At 36.9% G+C, this 24684-nt stretch overlaps 1 protein-coding gene across 1 annotated transcript in view; it reads right to left on the bottom strand.

Annotated features, from left to right (window-relative positions):
• SMYD3 (SET and MYND domain containing 3) overlaps positions 1-24684 on the bottom strand; it is a 383240-nt gene that overhangs the window by 49632 nt on the left and 308924 nt on the right. The window contains exon 8 of the mRNA XM_041404314.1: positions 18847-18957. Within this exon, the coding sequence (XP_041260248.1) occupies positions 18847-18957 (111 nt within the window). The remainder of the gene's footprint in view (positions 1-18846; positions 18958-24684) is intronic.

Here is a 24684-nt window from a genome sequence, read left to right as displayed (position 1 = left end):
ACCACTCTCTCCTTATAAAAGGCCCTGCTACTTTGAATAAGAGGTTTTTTAAGTACAAAGTCTTGCAGGAATATTTTAAATTCACTTCTAAAAAGATCAGCCTTCAGCAGGTGTAGAGGCCTGCAGAGGAACAGAGAAAGTGCGTTAAAATCATACCAAGCACTTTGCAACCAAGAGATGCTCACCAGGAATCACAGAAGTACCTCCACTGAAAAGCCCATCATCTGTAACTGCTTAGAATTGCATAATTTTCTTATTCCACTGCTCCTAATTTGCCATAAATTCAGAAAAAAATTTACAGTGAGAATCAGCACTCATTTTCACATTTAATTTGCTGTTTTTTCTTTCCATCTGCTTCATGAAACAGCAGACCTCCGTGGATTCCTGGGATGATTAAATCAAGATTAAATCAAGCTTGTTCTCAGCTGCCCTACCATCCTGAGAAGAGCCTTACATGGAAGGTGGCATGACCCCACTGCATTTTGAACATAATCTTCCCCTACAATCAGTTCTCTGAACAAAATTTCTCTGGAAATAATTTTGTGCAGAGCTGAGTTTGCCACCAGAAGGCATAAGGTGAATGTTAGGACAAACCTGCTCATACCACAGAAATTTTATCAACACAGTGCACAAACCTGCCCAGCCCTCTTCCAGCTTTGCAGCAGATGGACACTGAATCTCTTACTGCCAATGTAACCTCTACTGATTTTTGTGGGTCTACATCTACTTCTGAACACAGGTGGTTAATCTGAAACCATCCCTAAAATGCTTTCATGGACCAAGTGCTGCTCATTGACTGATCTAAAAAATAAATCCAGCCTATAAGGTATCAATAATGACATCTGTGAAATCTTCCATTTAAGGAGCTATCAAATGAGAAAAATTGTTTTAAGTTATCTTTTCTCACTAGCCCAAGTATCATTCAGAGTGTATCTCTAACATGATGTAAGCCTAGAAACTAAAACCTCAGAAGCATGGGAACTGAGAGAGATTTATAAGTGAAAGAAGGAAAACAACTATGCAGTAAGGCCAAAGACTTAGGGCTCAGTTTGCACATAGCAAGACTGATGGATGAATGACTAAAGTGTTCACTCAGATGGGACTAACCTTTCTCTGTTTAGTGCAGCTTTTTGAGTTACTGTTGTCTTCTAGCATTTAATTAGCAGCATAAAGCAGGGCAAGGTTGGGGGTTCCAACCTTCACTCTAGCACATAGGGTTAAGTCAACACTGGCTTCATATCCAGGTAGAGAATAGAGACTGTCTGTTGGACCAATAATCCCCCAGTCCTCTCTGGATTCACAGTCTTTATCCTTTTTGTATGAGAGTTAGTTTAGGATGGAGGGATCTGGGCAGGTGCCCAGCTGTGGGAAAGATTTAAGTCACAGGTTTCAATGGGATGTTTTCTGTGCTCTCAAGATGAGGCATTTTAGGGATCAACTGACATAAGAACAAGCAAAGATATGGTTAGCTTGGCATTTTACACTTCTACTGTTCTTCATCAGATTTCCACACATGAAAGAAGTCCTGTCCTTTCCCAAATGCTCTAGTTCAAGGTATGGAGGCTGTTTCCAAACAGGCAGTCAGGCAAGGGCTGCAAAACAAGGAGAGGCTGTCACTAGGAACACTGCCTTCCAGCCTAATACGCTTTCTCCAGGTAAGTTGTTTCTCTCCCTTGAACAGCACCTTGAAAGTCATGGCCATGTGATATGATTAAGCCAGTTAAAAACACAAAGATGCCTTGGAGTTGGAATTATGACAACAATTGACATAATTAAAAGTTATACTGAATTCTTTAATTCAATCTAAGAGCAGGCAATAACAGCTACGGGAGATACAGCTTTCCATGGAGTAACATCCTTTCAAATATCTCTTTTAAGATCAAATTCCCAGTCAAATCTCCAAGTGTGCAGAGCTGCCAACAAAAGGATGGACTTTTTTCATTTATACAAAAGAACACCAGGTGAAATAAAAAAAAAGAGGCTTTTGAAAAAGAAGGAAGAGCTGGCAATTTCTACCTAATTATTTTCCTTATTTCTAACTCTGACACTAAACACAAGAGTTTGCTTCTCAGAACAACAAAATATTTTTCTCTTGGTCCAAAAAATAATTAGACCAGATAATCTAGTCACAAAGCATTAACAAAAGAGAGAGAAACAAGAAAACTGGAGGGTATCTGATGAGGACTGTAATCTGTTTGAAGACTGGTCAAATATAAAATGATCTGTAGTTCTAGCTTTAAGTGATAGGAAGTTTTATTATAAAACTGAAACAAGTACAGACATCAGACAGCACAGAAATAAGCATCTGAAAATAATCACCTGTTCCATTCTCTGGTATTTCTATCTAAAAATTACTTCTCTATCTTTTCTGCTATTTGAGTGTCCTGAACACATTCCATCCTTAATGGAACTGTCCTTAGAAAGGAGTGTAATCTACAAAGTATAGATAAATGCTTCTCTTTCCTTCCTGTTCCTTCACAGCACTCCTCTTTCCCCAGTTACTAATCTGTACTCATTCTTATACTTCCTGAAAGAGCTCCCTGCCTATTAATTTCAGGCACCGCTTCTTTTACACACAGTGTTAGCAATCACTGTTCTTTGTAATCCCAGCATTGAAAATCCAGATTGCTAAAAGATTTCCACATGGACAGCACGTCCTCTGAGAGAAGATATTTCCAAAAAAAAGCACATGCTAACCAGTGAGCACCATTGCCCTCTTCCCAAAAGTGCTCCCACAGCCCCACCACTGCTTGTCTGTTATGCACTGCACCTCCAAAACTCTCCTGACCATTAGAAAGATTTATTAAGGACTAGTTCTCCTTTCACATTTAGGTTACAGTATAGTTATAAGACATGGATTTTCGGTCCTCTCTACAAAGCTTATATTTCTCCTTCTCATAGGTGGAGGTAGAGAAACAAGCCCAACATTGTCCACAGAGAGGAAACCATGAAGCACTCCTCACCTGCCTTCAGAGAAGGGAGAAGTGGCAACTGGAAAATCCAAAAGGTAAATAACCCCTACACCTCTTTGTCTCCTTCCCAGCATTCCTCCTGTTTTAAGTATGTCCAATGGCATCTTCATTATATGCCTGTTTTCAGTATTCAGGTAGCCAGTCCCACACAGGCAGAAATAAGAAAAGCTTTGTAGGAGGTATTGGACTCCCAGGTTGCCCTGAGACAAGTAAAAAGAAGGACTAAAGTTTTCCCTCACCAGTACCTGTTCTTCTAAATATACAAATGGATTAAAAGAGTGCAATGTAACCAGCAAATGTCAGTTTTACAAATGATAAAAACATATAAACCATGGTTCAAACAGAAATTAGGAGTCTAACAAGATATATGATTGGATATGATATTTTTGCAAGACTGAAAAATCACAGTAAATAATAATATTTTTTTCTGAACACAAAATCTATTTCTACATAATCATCATCATCATAATTCTGTGTGACAGCAGCAGACAACCCTATTCTCTCTTTTTTGTAGAAGCTTAATTTTTAAGTTTTCTGAGCTGTAATACTTTAACACGTTAAAAGCTGTAGATAACTCAAATACCTAACCATTTAATAGAAATTGTTGTCCATTGCATATGATTTGCTTAATTTTAAAAAATTTCTAAGTATTTAAGCAACTACAGATGTGCATCTGAACAGAACAGAGGAGCTCATACACATTTAAATTAGGGCATGATATTTTAGAACAGATCTCTGATACATTGTAGTCTGAAAGCATAAATAATGATTTTCTATTTCTGATTCTGGTTTAAAGTGCAGGAGCTACTGCATGTTGGTTTCCAGTAAACTCAGTAACTCACTGTTTTGTGATAGACAGCAAAGAAAAGCATTAAATGAGTAAAGGCACTGCACATCTTCTGAAGTTTCCCTTTCAGAAAGATGAAGAAAAGTGTCAGTTGGAAAATGTGATACACAAGCTGTGATATTGCAGCTACACTAAATTTCTGACATGAGTTCTTCAGAGCAAAAAGGGCATGAGGGCCTGCCAGGCAATCACAGGTGCAGGCAGCTACAGACACAGCAAAAGAAAAAGCACACTTGAGTGCTTCCTCAAAATAGCTGAGGTCATCTGCTATGAAACATTTTCTGGATAAAGTTTAAACTCAGAATCAAAGACTTTTCATCTCTTATTCTGAGGGCTGTGGTGTACGGAAGCCTGCATCTTCAGCTGAGGATTCACTAACCTTCAGCCTTGTGCATGTACTTCATTAAGAACTACAAGTATGTGAAATTACCAGTGCACACAGCCCTGCTGTGATTCAAGATTTACAAGGGATTTCTGCAGTTTTAAAAGCTCCCTTGCACTGCTCCATGAAAAATAATGCCATGTTCATAAATACCAGTTTATCCATCCTTTGCAACCCACGTAAGGTTGTCCTCACTAGAAGCCTTGTGTTTTCTGTCACGTGGCTCTGAGAGAGTGCCTGGGACTTATGGCGATTCCAAAGGTACTCTATTTATAGACAAAAACCAAAATACTGTGTTCCCTGCAAGGCTACTGGGAGGGGATGGGCTTCAACTCCTGAACAAATTGAATTTGTACTTTTTATTTTTGAATTCTCAGAGTAAAATAAGACACACTAGAGCTGGATGCCATATTGAATCTGTGCAGTACATTGCTCAGTATTAGGTAAGCTGCATTCCCTCACACAATCAATACCAGCTCTTCATGGATTACTGGCTCTGGTGTCTGGAATTGCATAAGAACTCCACAGGCTAGTAACACTCTAAATCATATAGATATTGGAAAATTTAGCAGTTCTTCACACCATTCACTTTTAAGTGCTCCACTTAGGCATTGAGATCAAGATAAAGGTCTTCCCACACCCTGCATACAAGTAGTGCAAAAAGACAAAAACCTTCACAGGGCAGTATGAATAACCTTCCCTTAACATTATCCAACTTAGTAACAACATTACTATATTTACATAGAAATTTAAAAGTGACATCAAAACAGCTGTGGGAAATTTATTAAAATGAGATGCTTTCAATAAAGAGAAAGTTAATATCAGATAGTCTATTTTAAGGAATCAGTTTAACTTAATACAATTAAATGGGACTAAGATAAGTCCACCTTAGATATAATTAAGCCAAACTGTAAGATAAGAGAAGCAAACAGACAAACAATTCTTAACCTCTACTGCTGCAAGTCCAATATCTGCCAGGTTAACAATTCTGCACAGCAGAAAATAGTAATTCCATTTTTATCAGAGTCATACTCCATTCTCCTTCACTGCAATCCCATTTCAGCTATTAATTTCTTGATTTTTTTTTTAGACACACACGTTTTTAAACAGCCTTTTCAAAGATCACTGCATCTGTATTTTGTATGATACACAGGCAATCTCATAAATGTGAAGACGATTTCATAATGAAGAAAATTGACATCATTCTTCCTACTGACTCCCTTGCTATACAGATTCAAGGGTCACATTAGCTTCCCTTGCCAGAGGAAAACACAGTGTTTTCAATTTCTTTTGTGGGTGTTCAGACGCCCACACTGAGATTCATTTGCTCAAATGTAGATGCTTGGGTCACTCGTCTCTATGACAAAGAAACACTCTCTGGGTGTAACTTGTATTATCCTAAAGCAGGCTTCTAAAACATTTCAGATTAATAACAGCCAAAGTGTGTTCATTCTTCTCCATTTTATCCATAAGGAAAGTCTAGAGCAACTAGCTCAGATGATGACATTTATCCTGTAGCTGTGTGAGATGTGGTGAAATAAATCATAGCTGTACATCCCCCCTTTCAGATGTAGAACACCCTTGCAGTGGTGATGCAATTATATTTCAATAGGCACAACTTACCAGCAATTCCAGTTACTGTCTATTATTCACTTCTTCTCAGAAATGTTTATTATTCTCAGTCTTTTTCATCCATTAATTTTACTGGCAATGTTTTTGCAATTACTTTCACTTCATTCCTGAAAATGCTATGTACTCTACAGAGTTACTATGAATACACTTTGGAATTATCTCAGAAGCATTATATATAACTGATTATTATGGTGATTTAATATTTAAGTGTGTTGTCAGAACAACCTTTAGAGTGTATATATATTTAGAGTGTGCATATATAAAAATTCCTGTATTAAGAGAAAATACACCAAAAAAAGATCAAAGTTTTCATTAGTCTTGAACATCAAAGCCCAATGGAACTTCTTTAAACCCAATAATGCTCCCAGATCAAGTGTTGTTATTAGAGCTTTTCTGTTTTACATCCACTCTTTGTGATAATTATCTTAAAAATAATATTACAGACAACATATTCTCTCTTAAAAAGCAGTAGAAAAGGGTGCTAGGCTACTTAGGAAGAAAGCATGATAGTACCTAAAGACAGATCTGTCAAAAATGACAGGGCTAAGCAGCTAAACAACATCATAGCATCTTGCTGCCTGGGGACTCCTCAAAATGAAAGGCACATGTATTTAATGCATTCTGAAGTAATTTCAATTAAGTGTAAGTCATTCTGATTGCTGACCAAAACATTTACTGTGTTTAAACTAGGTCCCTTACATACTACTACTCTTTCTGGAGTCATGCTTGTCCAGGGGCTGTCCTTGTGTCACACACAGCTCAGGACCCTGGGAATGATGACACTTTGCAGCCCCAAGACCTCAATGCCTACCCCCAGTCAGCAACAGGACTCAGTCTTGTGTCTGTAACAGCACTGCCTTTATAAATCTCCCTGTGTCAGGAGCTTAGGGCTGACTGCACAATTCCCATCCAAGCTGCACAGGTTACAAGCAGAAATAAAAATTGATTGGACAGTGGGAAGAACAATAAATAGAAGTTCACTGTTTATCAACTCATAAAAAACAGAAGTGAGGAAAACAAAGGAAATTACTTACAGCTTAGCAGGAGTGAAAGAGGGCCTTATGCCAGATCACCCAAAAATTCTTATCACTTTTGTAATTCCATTGTAATTTCCAGAATCAGTACTAAAACAAACCCTGTGTTAGTTCATTTACCTGAGCAAGGATACTGCTCAGCCTAATCCCTAGCAACAGCGAGACTGGTATTTCACAGACTGTCTTAGACATTACACATTTGTTAAGGCAATCTCAAGGTCTCTCATAGCACACAAACTGACAGCTATAAGGCAAATCTTCTTTATTCCTGAATTCTGCAACCCGTGGAGATATGGAGTGCCACTGAGTGCATTTAGTGGCTCAGAAGAGATTTGTAGGTCCAAAATCCTAAGAATTTTGAGTTATTCACAAGATATAATCCAATCTACATTCATCAGTTCACTGAAATATGCACTTAAGTTTAAAAGCATATGTAAATCCCATTGAAGTTAATATCTATGCAAATGACTAAATACTTCACTAGAAGCATAGTTACTTGTGACGTTCAACATATGCTTTAGTGATCTGAAGAACTGTGCCCATTGAATTACTGGTTCTCACTGAAGATATACTGACATTAATCTAGATACTATTTTTAAACACTAATATCAAAACAATTTAATATCTTGATGCATGAGATACAACATGATAAAATGGTAGCTATAGTAATTCTGTTTTATAATGTATACTGCAATGTAAAAAAATTGCACTTACTTCAGCATATGCTTTCTGAAGGAATGGGTATGAAATACAGGAAGCTGATGGTTTAGAAAAGCACATGCAATATGATTAAGATCATACATAGTTGATCAATCCACTCTACACCTTAAAATATTTGCTGGATCTCAAAATTTTTAGGGTGCTGATAAAAACTGGTTGCCTAACTCACTAGTGTGCTTCTTGAATATTTTGCATCAGTACTCAAATCTACACTCTCTAGTCTCCAGTTTTTAAGGTCATGAATAAAGGAGGTTGAATTAATTTTTTACAACTGCAGCTCCCTGAGTACAATACCTGGAGTTTCCTCCTCTAGAATTTTGCCAACATATTTGACTTATGACTACATTAATATTAGTTTAACATAATCAAAGAACAGGCTTGCAAATACTTTAAAAAATTATGTATAGGGTTTTAGTAATTTCAAGAACTTCTTTGGAGAATTATTATTGACTGTCCCCTGACTAACACCAATTTAAACAATAAAGGTTCTCCCAGGGTTCTTAAGGGAAGCAGCCAGAAACACTCCATAAGGCAAATAAGTGCTTGAAACAGTTTCCAATATCTTCTAGAACTCTGTTGTTCCTATTCAATATTACAAACATTTTAGTCATATTCACAAAAAATACATAAGAAAGTAAAAAGGACATTCTTTAAAATGTCATAATGCCATGGAAACCATTATATGACCCTTAAATATTTCTCAGGGTTTTTATTTACTGTTTGGATAGCTACCATGCAGCTGGCTCCTGTTGACTGCCAGTGCTAAGAGTATTTACATGCCTCAGCATTTAATGGTGATGGGCCAAGGTGACTCAAAGCAAGGAGAGGTAGCCTACATCACAAAACCTGTACTGAAAATTGACATCTTGACTTACCTCAAAACAACTGTTCATGGGACCTGATGCAACAACATAATTTGGTATTACACAATCTGCACTGGATTTCCAATTTTCCAAAACAGTCCACAGTACCAGTAATCTATTTCTTTGTGTCCTGATAAGTACTCTCCTCTAAGTACTTCACTCATTGCTTGAAGACAGACAAACTGTCCTAAAATATTTCCCCCAGTCAGATGGATGAGTGCTGCCCTTCCAAAAAGCTAACTCAACACTTTCTTTGTAACATTTCTTTTGCAGGGCTTGTGGCAAGGGAGAAGCAGTTCACTTCATATGGACCCCCACCTTCCTTAACCAAATACAGTGTAGTAGCTACAGAACCTCACTGTATCTTTCTCTGCTACAGAAAATGTCTAGAGATTCAAATTACTCTATTGTTAGATAGTAGCTGGAATCACATCTAAAGCACTCAAAGCTTAGAAGGATTTCTTTTGTGCATGGGAATGATGCAAGCTTTACATAAAGCTATACACTAGATATACTTTGAGAGTAAAAATTTTGTTGTCTAGATATTGTAAAAGGAAGTGCAGGAGCTTTATATCCAACACTAAGACAAAGATTCATACCATAATCAATATGATGCAGCAACATATTTTTCTTAATCATGGTGTTCAGATAAATCTTGGGCAGTATTGTGACACACTGTTTTACTAAAGTCCCCAGTTCAAACCACTGCTTATGTTAAAATCAACATCTTCCATACAGTACACTGAGAAATCCCATGGAAAACAGCAGGGCATCCTGCAGTGGTCAAAAAAATTCCACAATCCTCTGCTGTAACTCTCGTGGCTGGAGTACATACAGCCTTCTAAGGCCTGCCATCTTCTACACTCACAGAAGTTTCTCTTCATGTCTTAGAACAGAGCTCACAAATACAAAATTTATAACTACAGCTTTAGTTATCGCATTGTTGTGACATGAATTAAATTATGGCAAAAGCTGATATGGCACATTGCTTATCATAGCAATTTTTCAAGCCAAAGCATTTAGTCTGCAGTTTTACAGTCTCAAAAGTTATAGGCTTCCTTGTTATTCAAATGAGCTCATTCTTGCTTTAATACACCTCAGAGAATATGAGTTAAGGACTGGAACTGATTTAGGCACTGAAGAGGATGATTCTGTCTTTCTCAACCTATGGTGCTTTCTACGAATTCAGCCAGAACCTCAATTTTGAATTATTACACTGTCAAAATGCAATTAGAATGAAGTCATGATACCTGATGACCATGCCACAGGGTTCTAAATCAGTCAATCAATATTTGAAAAATAAAATTTGGCTTGCAAAGAGTGTTTAAAAGCTTAGAGGCAGCTGGCAGGAAAGCCATCTCTCTTAATTTAAATAAACCTAGAGAGAAAGATGCACTTTCACAATGTGGCATGGGAAATAGCAATGTGAGTCTTTCCAGTAATTTCCATACTGAGATACACTAAAGAATAACTTTAGTTATTAAACTAGTTATTTAACTAAACTATTTAGTTAAATTATCTTTTTTAATTTTAGTTGTATAATGGGCATTTCAGCATCTAATATATGGCGGGAGATATGAAATAGGGCTTCACATTACCTAACAAAGATCACCAAAAAAATAGCAGGAAAAGAAAACCCCCACCATGTACTGGATGCAGAACACATTGTTCATGAAATAGGAAAATCTTTGGAATTGTCCTTGCATGTTCCCTGCATACACCTCTGCACATACATATACATACAATACTGCTTTTGCCATTCAGACCTGTGTTTATCCAGTGTAGGCACATGCTGACTTCAGCACAAAAAGCAATCACAGTGAAAGGGTTCACAGAATATGCTGTTCTTCCAAGAGAGGGAATGGTTTAGTTCATAGATTTAATGATGGGTAGATTACCAGATAAAAATCAGGACCACTGGATTAAACTTTTCCCAGACTTTTTAAAGCCATTATTGACCCATATAAGATAAAACCGTGGTCATACTTACAGGTTCAATGTGCACAAACCTGCTTAACATAACCAGCCATTATTCCTCTCCTTTGACTGGAATTTTCAGCAAACTAGGACAACAGGCACTGCAATGAAGCTAATCTTTACCAAGCATTTACACCTACTGTATTTGCAGTATTTATTTCTAGTGATTTCCAGGCATTGCATGGACAGTAAGGGATCTCAGAAAAAAATACACTGTAAGAAAGGTAAGAATGATCAGGACAATTTCTTTTTTTGACTAAGAAAAATGAAACAAAACAAATTGCCGAGCATCATAAAGTATATAGTATACAATCAGGATGGCATTAAGCACCAGAAATTTGGAGTATGCAGAAAGCATATTCAGAATCTGAAGAGAAAAAGAATGCGCTGATATGAAGAAGAATCATAAGAACCATAGTTGAAAACATTTATTCAGAATGAAAAAGGTTCCTATGGAATAGTATTGGGTAATGTCTTCAAGGCAATGTCTTCAACAAGGAATGAGTTAAAGATGACAAAAACTTTAGCTGAAATTATTTGAAGATGGCATATTGCAAAAAATTTCAGTGAGCTAATAGTGTCCTATTTTAAGTAACTCTCAAATTTGCTGATAAACAGTAGACTACTTTTCCACCTTCTTTTCTTCCTCCACATTGATGTGATTTCAGATTGTTTGTTCCCTTTAATGTTGCTATTATTTATGAAACTGGCAGTATCAGAATCACAGCTACACTGTTTTTCAGGGTTTTAGACTGTACAGAGTAAAAAGAATATTTATCCCAAAAGCTGAGAGTCTAAGGACAGACAAAACAATAAAATGGAGGGATCAAAATATACAGCATGCCTACAAAGGCTGAATTTATGGTCAGCCCATATAATTTTGCTGTCCTACTTTGAGTTTTTAAAGGTAAATGATAAATTCCTTTACTGTCAGAAAGGATTTTGCTTACATCCAGAGAATAAACGAGAAAAAGGTATTCCCACTCACTTTCTTCTACTTTTTCTCTAAAATTCATAGCTCAATAAAATATTCACTTGGAAAGAAAAAGATCCAAGCTCCTATTTTTACTTGATTTGGAACAGGAATCTAGAAGAAAGATACAGTGCACACCCTGGACTCATCTGAATCTCACCCATTGCCTGAAGCACTGAGTTGTGGGGTTCCCTTACCCCATAGGGTCTGCTCTAACAGCTAGGAAAAAATGTCATTCTGGCTCTGCAAGTAGATATTATTTTGACCAAAGTGGACAACCTTCAAGCAGAGAGATTTTTGTATCCAGAAAATTGAAACTCATTCAGTCTAGAAATCTGCACTTTAATGTTGCAACATCCTTTTTGTTAATGACTTATGGGACCTGAATTGAAACCTATCATATTTCAACCAAATTACCTAATTAATGGCATTTTACAAGATTGAACATGCTGCAAAATAAAAAAAAAAAAAAGTGACTGATAAACAGATCAAGAAAAGGCATCCAAAATCAAGATTATTCCCTAAGGTACTACTGTTCTTAGAAACCAACTTGGCTGAAACATACAAGATCTTATAGGAGTCCCAGTGAAAGATAATTCAGAGATCCAAGTTCAACAATGCAATGACTGGCTTCTATACATATTTAGGAAAAAAATCTCTCCAAAATCATCACAGGTAAAGGTGTTTGGAAAGTGATTTTTCTGATCTAGCCTTATATTTAAATTACTGCTGTTTCTCTCTGAATATTCTGTTTATTTTAGATTGCTAATCCAGAGTGAGACTTTTCTTATTTCTGCTTGTCATTCAGCAGAGACCAAATAGTGACTACTACAGGAATGAGAACATGTGAAAAAATAAATACTACCAGTAACAGCTAGTTCTAACATTCCCAAGGAAGCTGGACATCCAAAAAAGATGGATCCAGAAGGATCCAGGCACTTAAATGTAGCTGCAACAGTCCAAAAAAGTGATGAGAATGCCCTCTCTTCCCTTGGAAGAAAAAGTGTTTCTCCTTAAAACATCTGCCAGAACATTTAAGTTTCCTATTTGATGGCTGGATCTGAAAGGAATGAGATTCTGCTCCACTGAGATGCGCAGAAAGCCAGACTCCCAGGAGGGTGCCACACTCCCAACTTCTATGTTTGCTCTAATTGTGAACTCAAGGGACCAAACTGATACAGGTTGCCCTATTAAGGATCTCCTGAAAAGGCAAAGAGTTTACATACATCTTTCAACTCATGTCTATTTATAAGAACAGCCAGATCTTTTCCACGACCTTGACAACCCAAGTGAGCTCCAGCTGGATGCTGCCAAGTGGTGACCAGAGCACACTGAGGCAGTCCCAAAGCAACTGGAATAGGCAAGCTGTCATGGAAAAATGATCACAGTGCATTTGCCACTGTCTTTGGAACTGCACTTTAGAGGAAAAAAATTACAATATTGAAAGACGGAAGGAGCCTCAGAAGTCACGTAAGAAATGCTAAGAAGCTGAAGACATGATGCCTTTGTTAATGAACAAGAGATCCCAGAAATTAGAAGCGGCTGCCTTGTTTTTTACTGTTATTTTTGGCACTAGAAAAATAAAAGCCCTCTGTCCTTGGTTGTTTGGAAATCCATCCCAAGAGGGTAAGATCCTCTGAAAGAAACAGAAGAGTGTTAGTCTGATTGCTGGATTTCAGGAATGAATCCAGGGTTTATGTCACTACCAAATGCCTTGCCAGAGGGAAGAAATAGCCAGCCACCTATGGAGAGAAACATCATTATGTCCCAGCAGGCTCCAATTATTGCCACTGACTTTTGTAGGCACTGGTTATATCGACATTGGGCTGGAAGAGTAGCTGGGTGAAACATGACTGATCTCTGGCTTGATGTCATCCTGTAGTTTACTTCAAAGGCAATCCTTGTGGCAAAACAGTAAAAAAGATGAGGAATAAAAAATTTCTACAATTAACTATTGCAAACTCTGTGTTTTGATAGGAAATTAATTAAACCAGGATTCTCTTGGAACAAAATTCTGATAACTTTTTAACACACTGTTTTGTACTACATTGGTATTTAGCAAGAGACTAGAGAAACAGATGCTCCTAGTTTTGTCTTTGCTTTGATCAAAGGGTTTTATGTTCAGTTCTATAAAGAAACTTGTTTTCAACAACCCCTGCTTCCCCGGCTTCATCTATTGAATTAATTTGGAGGTCTCATCTTCCATATCGTACTTGGGAAACTTAGTGAGAATGTAAATGTCTAAAAATAAATAAATATTAGGAAAACTGGGACACAAACTTATGGAACTTCACAATTCAGCAATTTTAAAAGGCACTTTTTAACATATAGTTTTGTGTTTCCTGTGTCCTAAATATATGATCCCTGAGGGAGGGGTGACATTTTTTCACTAACACCAGTACAGTGATCTTGCATGAAGCCTTTACATTCTAATTAAAAACAACAGTCAATAATAATACTCTTCATGTAACAATGCCTCTGTAATTTAAACACATATTCTTCAAAGGTTTTGCTGAGAACAAACATTAAGATCAAAGGTGAAAATGTTGCATAATGTATCTTTGGTCATATTCAAGTCTTTTTCAGGAAACCTGGTGAGGCAAATCAACAACAGACATATGCTGCAGCAACTAATTTGATCAATTTACTTACATTTGATGAAGTTCTCAACTACAGTTGTGTTGTTCCCTCTGCTAGAAAAATAATGTCAAAACTTCAGGTTCAGGAACTTATTTGGGGGGGGTTTTATAACAGAGCTGGTGGATTTATGTAATAACAGGTAAAATTGTAGGTGGTATTTTTATGTAGAGGTTGATAGTTTGGTTACTGTTCAGGTGACCTGATTTTGAGAGCCCTTGAGTTGGAAACTGGACTTGTGATGTTCTCTACCAAATTTCAGGCTGTAATCTAAGTAAGTACTTTTTGCAAAGCAAAATAAATGATTAAAGGAATAACATGCTTACTGGTGTTATGCTGTTATTAACTTTGGCAACTCTCAAACACTGGCCAAATATAAAAATGATTCAGAGTCAAGTCCATTGCTTTTGACCTTGTAATAAATTAAAGCTTTCCAAAAACCAAGCTAGACTACAATATTACATCCCGGCTCCAAAAGAGAAACCCGACTCATAACAAAACCATTCTATAAGCACAAATGTCCCTGAAATCCTTGGCTGAAGATGTACAACATGAACAATTCTCTGGCTCATGACTGTGGAAAAAATTGCTCTTCATTTAAAATGTTTGTCATCAATGTAAACCCATCCCTAATTATAATTAATGGAAGGGGCTTTTATGTGCTGGAATAGTAATATGTTGTCAAGAGTTCAGCTTGGCACAGATTCCTGAATTACAGTGGAGATTGATCTTAAAATGCAGCAAAGAATAATGTGTAAACCTGTCAAAGATACAATGAACTGAAGACAACACAGTAGCTATAACTTAAAGTATTGACAGACAGGAAGTACTCTGTGAGTGACTTTTAGGAAGACATGGTTTGTTCACCTCTTTTAGTTCCTGATTTGTTTTTCCTAACTTTGGACAAAAGTCTTCTTTAGATTTGTAGTTAGTGCCATTTAATTTCTCAGGAACTGAACCACCAAAACGTTCATCTCAATCTTATCTTAACCAGCTTACAGTGATGTATTTGCACTTGCCAGGCTGCTTGACCAGCCGCTAAAAGACACTGGCCAGCATTATAGTACATCCTTAGAATAAAAATGCAGCTCACATTGAGGCTCAGACAAAAAAATTATTTAAGATCCCCAGCTCAGCTATTGCCACTGTTTGCTTCTATGTTTTCTCATCCTTGATAGCATCCATCCTTGCACCTAGATTATTCTGTGGCTGCACTCACAGCTGGAAAGGAAGATAAAGAACTACTACAGTACAGCAAAGATTCACTTTGAAGTCCTTTCACCAGCAGTGACCAGTGAGGAACATTTCCTCTCATTTTGCGTGCAGTGCCATTGTGACTGCTCAGCCATGGAGCCCTTCCCTTGGTCTGGTGAGTGCCAGTGTGTATCAGTTGATGCTAAACTTCAGTACCTTTGGCTTCAACAAGGGTCCCTGTGGTTGGGCTGCAGCCCCTTTCACGATATTGAAAATGTAGCCTTTGCCCTATTAGAGTCTCAGGTGCTGACAGTTGTGCAAGGGAACTGTGTATATCTAGACAGCGTTGTAACTGCACTCTGGTTATCCATGTCAGCTAGCACAGAAACGTAATCATGTCAGTCTTGATTTTGTGTTTATATATATTTCATGGAGCAGCATAATTTATCTCACCAAACTTTATCTGTCTAAAGAGTGGGCAATTTACTTCAAGGCAATCCTTTAACCTCTTTAATCCATTCCAATTTTCATGGATTTCTACTGAAGACAGGATGAATGAGCTGCTTGTCACTGCTCTCGGTATGAGGGAGGCACAAAGCACAGAAATAAACCCCAAACCATTCTGCTTCAAGAAATTATTCTCATTTAAACAAATCCATCACATAAAGCTAAAGTACCTTAGAAAATACAGCACCTTTCTTTACCAACTTTTGGGCACCAGAATACTCAGCAGAAGCATAAATTACCTATAAATTATTTTCTCACTGTATTTGTAGAGACTGAACAAACCAGAGCCTCACAGAACATTCACAAAAATGATCCCCAATACAGACAGCCTGATCTGTTTTCTAGTCAACAACCTGTTGAGTTCCAATTGAAATGATAGCTTCCTACCAATTATGAAAAATATGGGTTGGATCTTAGAAAACACAGAAGTTGCTCTTGAATAAAACAAATTTCCCAAGGTCACTTGCAGTCAGTAGCTGACTTGAGAACAGAAACTTGATACCATCTTCCTTTTTCACTCAGGCATCTAACACTTAATGAACAAGTATTTTAAAAATACAGCAGGAAATATAAATTTCAATGATAATGATCTTGCCAAATGTTTTTATAAATATGAATAAATAAGGATGCACATAACTAAGGACAAATAAACATAAGGTTTATGGGCTCTTCATATAAACTTGTAACATATATTTCCCAGGGGATTTGCAGGATCCCCTTTTAGAACACTACAAAAGATGTAGAATAAAAGCTACAGTGCAAACCACTTGACTTATACTATAAATTGATGTGTGCATCTTGAGAGCTTTCACTAGTCCCTAGCATGTGTTCAGCAGCTCACAAGCACACTCAGCAAGACTGGAGTAACACAAGCTCTGGAAGTGTTTGTGTAAATGTCTATAAATATGATTTCAAAAAGGGTTCTATCTTTTTGGATGAGATGACTGCAACTGAAAAAAATCCCCAACACACAAGAACTTACTTGAATGGATAAAGCATTTCTGGAATTTGCATTTTTACCTATAAGAAAGATACATGTGACAAATTGCTGTTGACTAAACTATCTTTTTTTCTGCAAAACAGTGTTGTAATATGGGGATTTACTTTTAGCTGACTATATTGATTCACAATATTGACTCTGCCACTCTTGATGACCCAAAGTTACAGCTGTTGCCTATTCTATTGACAAAGATTTTGCTTTCTAAGATGACTTGGAAATTTGTCTCAGTATTAGGGATTTTTCAGCAGGGATGTTTTGAATAATTTTATCAACTTTAAGCATCTAAATCAACACATTTTGTAGTTTAAAACCCCAGGACTTCCAAAAATATTATCTCCTGCTGTACCTGCACTACATGACTCTCAGCTTACTAGCAGTGACTGAGATAAAGGAAAAAAAAAAAAAAAGCTAGCCATGTAGAGATTATACAAATTCGGTTGTCACAGAGAAATGAAACACAATACTATGAGGACTGCTGCAGATAACATTTAATCACCCTAAACTGAAGCTGAGGATAAAGATGTCTTCTTCGTAGACATTAACAGACCAAGCTGCCATGAGTCTTCTAGACCTTCACAGACCTCTTAACATGGTAACAACCAGGCAAGCACAGAATTTCAGAATGCAGTCACAAAGAGCTTTCCAAACATTTCAAAGTATCATTCCCAGGGAAATTTTGTGAAAGGGCAAAACAAAGATCTATAGAATATGAACACAAATGAAAATAATACTTTCAAAAAGAATCATGAATTAATTTTAACCTGTGCATGAGAGTATCGCTTTCATTAACATATGCACATATAATTTCACTCCAGTATTTTTTGATGTTGTGTGTTGATTCTTACAATGACATACATACTGGCCTGGGGATATTATTTTCTAAAACATTCCACATGCTGAATGGTCTCTACACCACTTGCTTACCCTTTCACATACTTTAAAGTGATCGTTGAAGACTCTTTAGCCTGCTTATTTTTCTTAATCACTATTACATCTGTGAGGATGCCATTTACCTAAAACTAATCCAAGATTTCATGGCACTTCAGTGACCATCTTTAAAAGAAAGATAAAAAGAGGTCTTCACAGCCTCTGAGTAGAATTGCAGCAGCTTTTATCAGGCACAGAATGCCAACATGGACAGGAAGTAATTTAGCATTATGTCATAACCCTGAAATTTTCCATGTTCTCTTTTTTGAACTGCCTATTGATGAATCAAAACATATGCTACAGTTTAAACTTTGGGGGTTTCTTTTTATTTTTCTGGGTTTTTTTGTTTTGTTTGTTTTGTTTTGGTTTTTTGTTGGTTTTTTTTTTTTTTTCTGTGCAGCTATTATTTCATTAATCATATTATGCTCCTTGGAATTACATTTTCATCAGTACCTTTCTTATTATTTCTAATCTTACAGGAACAGATTTAGCTATGGCAGGTGACTTACTCCAAACAAGCATTTGTGAAAATAAGAACAACTGTATATATAACAAAAGAGGCTAAGTGCATAAAAACTGCTATAAAGCCAGCCTCATTTTGCCTATTCAATTTAATCTCTCATCAGCCTCTGAGACAAATTTAGTATTCCAAGGTTGTATAAATATGAAGCAAACCAGAATATAATCAAATCAATCTAGGCTAAACCCTAGTAAGAGATCACACTCAACAAAAGTTTATCTACTACAACCACTGACCTGCTACTCCTGATGTAAGTGGGCATAAAAGCTACAAAGTCACCCAAAGATGTTCACCATTCTCCCTATCAACTGCTGAACAAGCTTGGTAGTTCTTGAAAACTACTGATGCAGGTGTTTGGCAAAATTAATTCAACATTATTTTGAGGATAAGCACAACCTTCCTGTAGTATCAGATCAGGGGCTTCAGTTGAAGTACCAAGATTACTCTTTAGAATAGAAAATGCCAACACTTTCTGCTTTTCTTTCATTCAGAGTTGTCTTTCACAGCAACAAAAACCACAATGAGGGCAGAGGCAATTTTCTCCCCTTTTCTGGCCATTCAATTAGTAGCAAAAGATAAGCATTACAGTAAGGAAGGAAAGCTGCTGACAGGCCTTAGAAAATTCTGTTTCACTGGTAAGGAATTTCTTCTCTCAACTTACCTTCTCTTGATTCTGGCAGAGTGGACAATCACATTCGAAGCAATACTGGCGCAGCAGCTGCTTCTGGCGTTCCCTGGTAGGCATCAGTGATTCAACGTAGCTGATAGTGAGCTGTGTGCAGTACATAAAAAAAAAAAAGAGCTGGTACATTTTACAAAAAAATCCATATTCTGGGTATGTTTTGGCAGAGGCAAAATTTTTTGCATACAACATTTTTCCCAGCATAAAATAAAATGCTAACAGATTATTTTCTAGAAGAAATGAACAACTTTTACATAAAGTGAGAAACAGAGAAAAATAGTTTCCATTATTTTTGTGAAAGTGAAGAACACTTTTTCACATTTCAAGATCAATATTGTTGGTAATTATTAATTCTGCCCGAAATTATCACTATTTCAACTTTTAATCCTAATTTGGAAGAAAAATAAAAGAAAGGAGAGTAAGAAAAGATAGCATAAAGTATCTGAATTCCTTGTGCATGAAATCTCATTTTCTGTCTACCTCCAGAGCTTAAGAGTATATTTACCACTACTGTTATACAATATGCAGCTATCTCCAAATTTTTTTTTCTCAGGGAAGCCCCTACTTTCTTGCAAATATATGTTTGAGCCTGAGGAGAATTCCTCTTATGCCATATCCATTTTTAGTATGTCTGTGATGTTTCCCTTGTGACCAAGGAAGCACAAAAGCATTGCAGTCTGAGTTGTTGAGACTATTGACAAGAAGATTTATTAAAATGATAAAAGAAAATTTGTGCCTAAATTTGTGCCATTTTGAACTTCTTACACTGTACACAGTGAATTCCAATGAGCTACAGAGAAGTCTGTAGTTTGTTCACTTTGATGCCTGCCAGAAAGAATTTTACAGGACTAACCATTTGTAGGGTTCTTGAAATGTTTAAAGTGCTTCACAGGCACAAACTGATGATAAGGAAAAGAATATAACAAAAAAACTAGCTCAGTTCAGACCACCATACAGTCACATGTTATTCAGTGATTATACTATACGCCCAACCCACTTTCAAACACTCCAGAGGGGTCAGAGCTGAAAAAAATCAGGTCACATTATTTCATCCTGAGCCTAGACACTTCAACTAATTGGGAGAATTTTCACATGGTTTTCAGTTAAATCATGAGTCCATTCAAAGAAATTACAGGAAAACCTGACGAATTTTAGAAATGACCATGAAATCCATTGTCAGAACCTGCATTTCTGCAAATTAGTGGGCATTCTAATTGAATGAGCAACTAACAAGCAACTAAAACAATGACTGTATTTTTTTTCATTTATTATTACAGTGTAATTTGATTACATACTGAGGGAGAACTGTGTTAAAAGAAATCTACTGAGATGGCAAAGTCAAGCATTTAAAATAAATATGACCTCATAATTGAAGATTAATAGTACAATCAATGAAAGTGACAAATTAAAATTCCACAATTAATCAAAAGTTAGAAAGTATGAGTACTTTGTTAGGTTTAGAATTCTATATAGTGTTGTTCTGTCCCAGCTTATGCATGTCTGAACCAAGAGAGTATTAGTTTCACCACTACTGGCTTACAGCAGAGCAGTCTGTACTAATATTTTACATGGGAGCCTTAGGCTTCCCTCTGATCTTCCTGCAGTGAATGGATGGAAATTGTGCTGCTTAATTATTTTCCATCCTTTTCTTCCAAGCTTTTCTCTTCTGCCTCATTATCTCCAATGTCCCTCTTATTCTTTCTCTTTTCTTCTCTACCCCTCAACATGAGTATCATTTTCCTGTCTTGTTCTCAACACCTGATTATCTAAACCTGTTTCCTAGCCCTAAATTCTAGGTCCTTGCACAGCCACTTTTGGTACAAAGGCATGATTTCATCCTTGTGTCAGTCTCAGATCTGTCCTTTAGCCTTATCCTTCACCTTTCTCCACTGTGTTCACTTGTTTTCCCAAGCTAACAGTCCTTGTTACTCTACTCTGATTTCTCAAACATCTTCAGTGACCCCAACAACTTTGTCCTCACTTCTTTCCACAGCTGGTCCTAATCTGCATCCCCCTTGGTGTGGTGAGAAAGATCTGTCTCCCTTCCTTCCCACAAAGCATTTTCCATCCAAGCTGCAGTCCTAACCTCATCCTTCAGACATACAAACCCCAATTTCCCTCTCCCATCAAAAGCCTCCCAATCTTCATGTCTCCTTGCAACTCAGAAGTGTTTTCTGTCAAAATCATTTCACACTCTGGCTGTTCCCTGTCTCTTGTCCTCTGCATAAACCTCTCTGGTTTTGACTCATGTCCTGCTGGGCTTCAGGTTCAGGTGGCATCCAACAGTAAAACAGATTTAACCAAGTTCAGACACTGTGCAAGACAGTAGGAATCTTCTGGGAAAAAATTCTATGAGATTAGTCTATTCTTTGCCAAAATATTTAAGACAATGGTTTAAACCCTGTCATTACTATTGAAACTATCATTAGGCAGGGTTTAGTTATAATTCTGCAAAATAAACACAGAGCCAACACCAAATATTCCTTACCTATCCAGCCTAGGTAAGAAAGAGAAAGTTTTTATCCCTTTCTCTCTTTATACTTTTGGTTTCCCCCCCCCCCCCCATTTTTTTCATTTATGTTGCAGAAACCTTGGGTGTAGGAAGAAGTTTCAAAAAAGACATTTCTTGTTCAGAGGTTGCCAAACACTTGTGGATATGAACAGTCACGTACCACCATGCTCTGGATTAAAACATATGACTGGGCAGAAAGAGGAGAAGAGGCTTCATCACATTTATCTCTCCTTTTAGTGTTTTAACAATTTAAGGTCTCTCTTGCCCAAGCTCAAATTCCCAGCCCTGCCAGCAGAAATCCATAAGGGAAAAAATGTTTGTAGCTGGCAGACTGAGTGGTAAAATATAACTAGAATGTTTAGAAACATGATCAACCTAACAGTGACTGAGCCCATACTAATAATTTAATAGTTTAAAACCAAAATTTCTGTACTCAAGTCTCTCTTCTGTCCTTGCTTTAATTTTGGATCACTTCATTAGATGCAAGGCTCATTTAACTTGTACATATTTAGGAAATATGCCCATTTATCAAAGGTTGTCTTAATGGTATTTGCATGTGGGATGTATGCTACTAAATAAAACATTACTTCAACTGACCAAAGCTTTCCCCTTTATTGCATCGTTTATAAAGAATGCAGTAAATCTTTTCCCCCAAACTGGAGAATATATATTAAAAACATGTATGAAGGCAAGGAATTATTTAACAGCCATGACACTTATTGACTCTTAAGACTCTATCCTTAGAAATACAGCACTGTCTGAGTCCTGCTTCTTGCTTTGACATGGAAATTCTTTAATCATGGATATGGTGGTCAGTTTCTCATGTTCCTCATCTGCCAACTGAGGCAGACACAATTTTCCAGTACTGCCACAATGCAGTGGCCTTAATTTATGTGGGGTTTTGTTGTTGGTGGTGGTTTTTTGGTTTGGTTTTTGGGTTTTTGGTAACAGAATATAAGCCATAAAATTTCTAGACAGAAAATTCTGTGAAAATTTAATATCAAGTATTTCAATGCTAGCGGCAGGGGGAAAAAAAGGGATTAGTTTCACCTTCTTGGTTTTGCTATCACGGGTCTCAGAATCTTAGGGAGGATTGTGTACAGAAATCTGTTCCTTAGACAGAGTTATAGAAGTACTTAGCCGTCTGCATTCTTTCTGTTTTGGCATATAAGATCAAAATGCCTTCTGCAGTGGTACAAAACCAGTACAACTTCTAATTCAAGGAAAAAATTGTTTCTAAAAATTTGAATGGAACAAAATGTAATGCGTCAAGCATACACAGATACAAAACATCTCACAGAATTACAGTAACAAAAACACTATATAACTTGGTTGAAATCTATCATGAAAATAGATTTATTTTCTCATCATCTGAAATCATTATTTGTTTTTAGTATTTAAAAAAAATGTTGCTCTGTAAGGTACAGTCAGTTATATGATAGTCCGAAGAAAGATACAAATTTGCTCTAACTGAACTTTGAAGCTGGTGAGAAGCAAAGAACCCATTTTGGAGCAGAACTGGACCTCAGCTAAGCCATTTTGCCTCCAAAAAGAATAATTGATTTGAAGCCATACAACTTCTGATTGGAGAGGAGGCGAAATCATCTCATGTCTGCCTGCAAAACACTAGGTAGACTCAGCAACTAACAAAAAGTCAATAGAAATTACAGCACACATCTTGATGCTGTTTGAAGTGGTTACCTAAGGGTAGGGAAATGTTGAAGACTTCTGAAAAGCAGTCTGCTTGTCTTCTCGACAAAACTAGCTGATAGGCTACTTTACCAGTAAAGGAGCCCTCATGATCTCTAGACAAATAATTTTTGCTTTTCTATAATCCTTCCCCATATCTCACCTTTCTTTGCAGCATTTAAATTTCACTTCTGCGAAGAGCTGCAAGTAAAGGAAATCTTTGTATGCTGTCAAATTAACATCATCTAAAGTTACAAAAAATGTAATAGTCAACATTACAGAGAAGTTGTGGAGGCTCTATCCCCAGTAGAGTTCGAGGCTGGGTAGGATGGAGCTCTGAGCAATCTGGTCTAGTGAAAGGTGTCTCTGCCCACAGCAAGGGACCATATGACCTCTGAGGTCCCTTCCAACTCTAAACATTCTGTAATTCTGTAATTCTCTTGAAGAGCAAAAAGGTGTTATAATTAGTTCTGAGATCCTGGAAGCAAAGTTCAGAATGCTGAGATGACCACAATGGTCAGTCATCTCAGTTCCCCATGTCTCTGTTTTCCCTGCAATTACAGGTGGTCAACAATTCCTTAGCATGAATAAACTGTTGTAGTGTGCTCTGACAGAACACACTACAAATGTGCAAAAAGATGTTCCTGTATGGATGGAATAGTCCTCTTCTACTAATCTGAGCTTGACTTAGCTTCTTATTTCTGATAAATCTTAGTGCTTAATTTCTATTAATTATTTTATAGAGGATCTCATTTTGTCTGCATCTAGTATAAGTTTGAACAGGATAAGAGAAAATTTCCAATGATTATAATTTTCTTGCTGCCTCATGACTTGAAATAATGTTCATCTTAGCATCTTAGAGCACCCAATTTATTCAGAAAACCCAATCAGTTTCCTCCCTAACATGTATCTTGTCTCCCATTAGCTCAGATCATGATGTCAGTAATATCATCAGCTCACAACAGATGATACAGTTTCACATACATATGTTTGTAAATCCAATACCTGGCTGTTACCTAAACTGAGCTCACCCTGCTGCAGGCAAGCAGAAAGGCAGTGTGGAAAGTTGCATCAAAGTCACCATGCAGAACACAAAATGAAAAGAGGTAGAAGCTGTGTATAAGGAAAAGTAAATAGGTACTGACAAAAATATTGTACTGCTGACTTGTACACACCCTCACAAAAATCTTATTTCCCTTCTTCTTCCCATAACGGATCTAACCTAATACTGACTTTGTAGCTTTACTTTGTCTCTTAAGCCTTAAGCTCATTTTCTTCCTGGTAAGACATTAAAATCTACTGTGTTTTTAAATAAGCAACCCACCTTATGAACTGGGAAGCCAAGAGGAAAGTTATGGTTTATGGATAAAATAGAAGGAAGGTGTCTATAATAACACTTAAACAAGAATGCTGAACTGAAAAATGTCTATAATTAATAGCTCCACAAACATATATTGCATCCTGAAAGAGTTCTCTTGGCAAAAACATTTCTGTTTGTTCTTAACAATGTTTCGCTGAAAAAAATACTCTACCACTTACTTATTTAGATGGCCTAAAATTTTTTGCTACAATTTACTTACTTTGATGCCCTACTATCTTTGAGAAAGAATACATTA

Source organism: Onychostruthus taczanowskii, unplaced genomic scaffold, assembly GCF_017590055.1.
Source record: "Onychostruthus taczanowskii isolate IOZ18803 unplaced genomic scaffold, ASM1759005v1 scaffold21, whole genome shotgun sequence".
Taxonomy (NCBI): Eukaryota; Metazoa; Chordata; class Aves; order Passeriformes; family Passeridae; genus Onychostruthus; species Onychostruthus taczanowskii.
The sequence above is the reverse complement of the archived record's forward strand: the minus strand, read 5'-3'. Positions and strand labels throughout refer to the sequence as shown.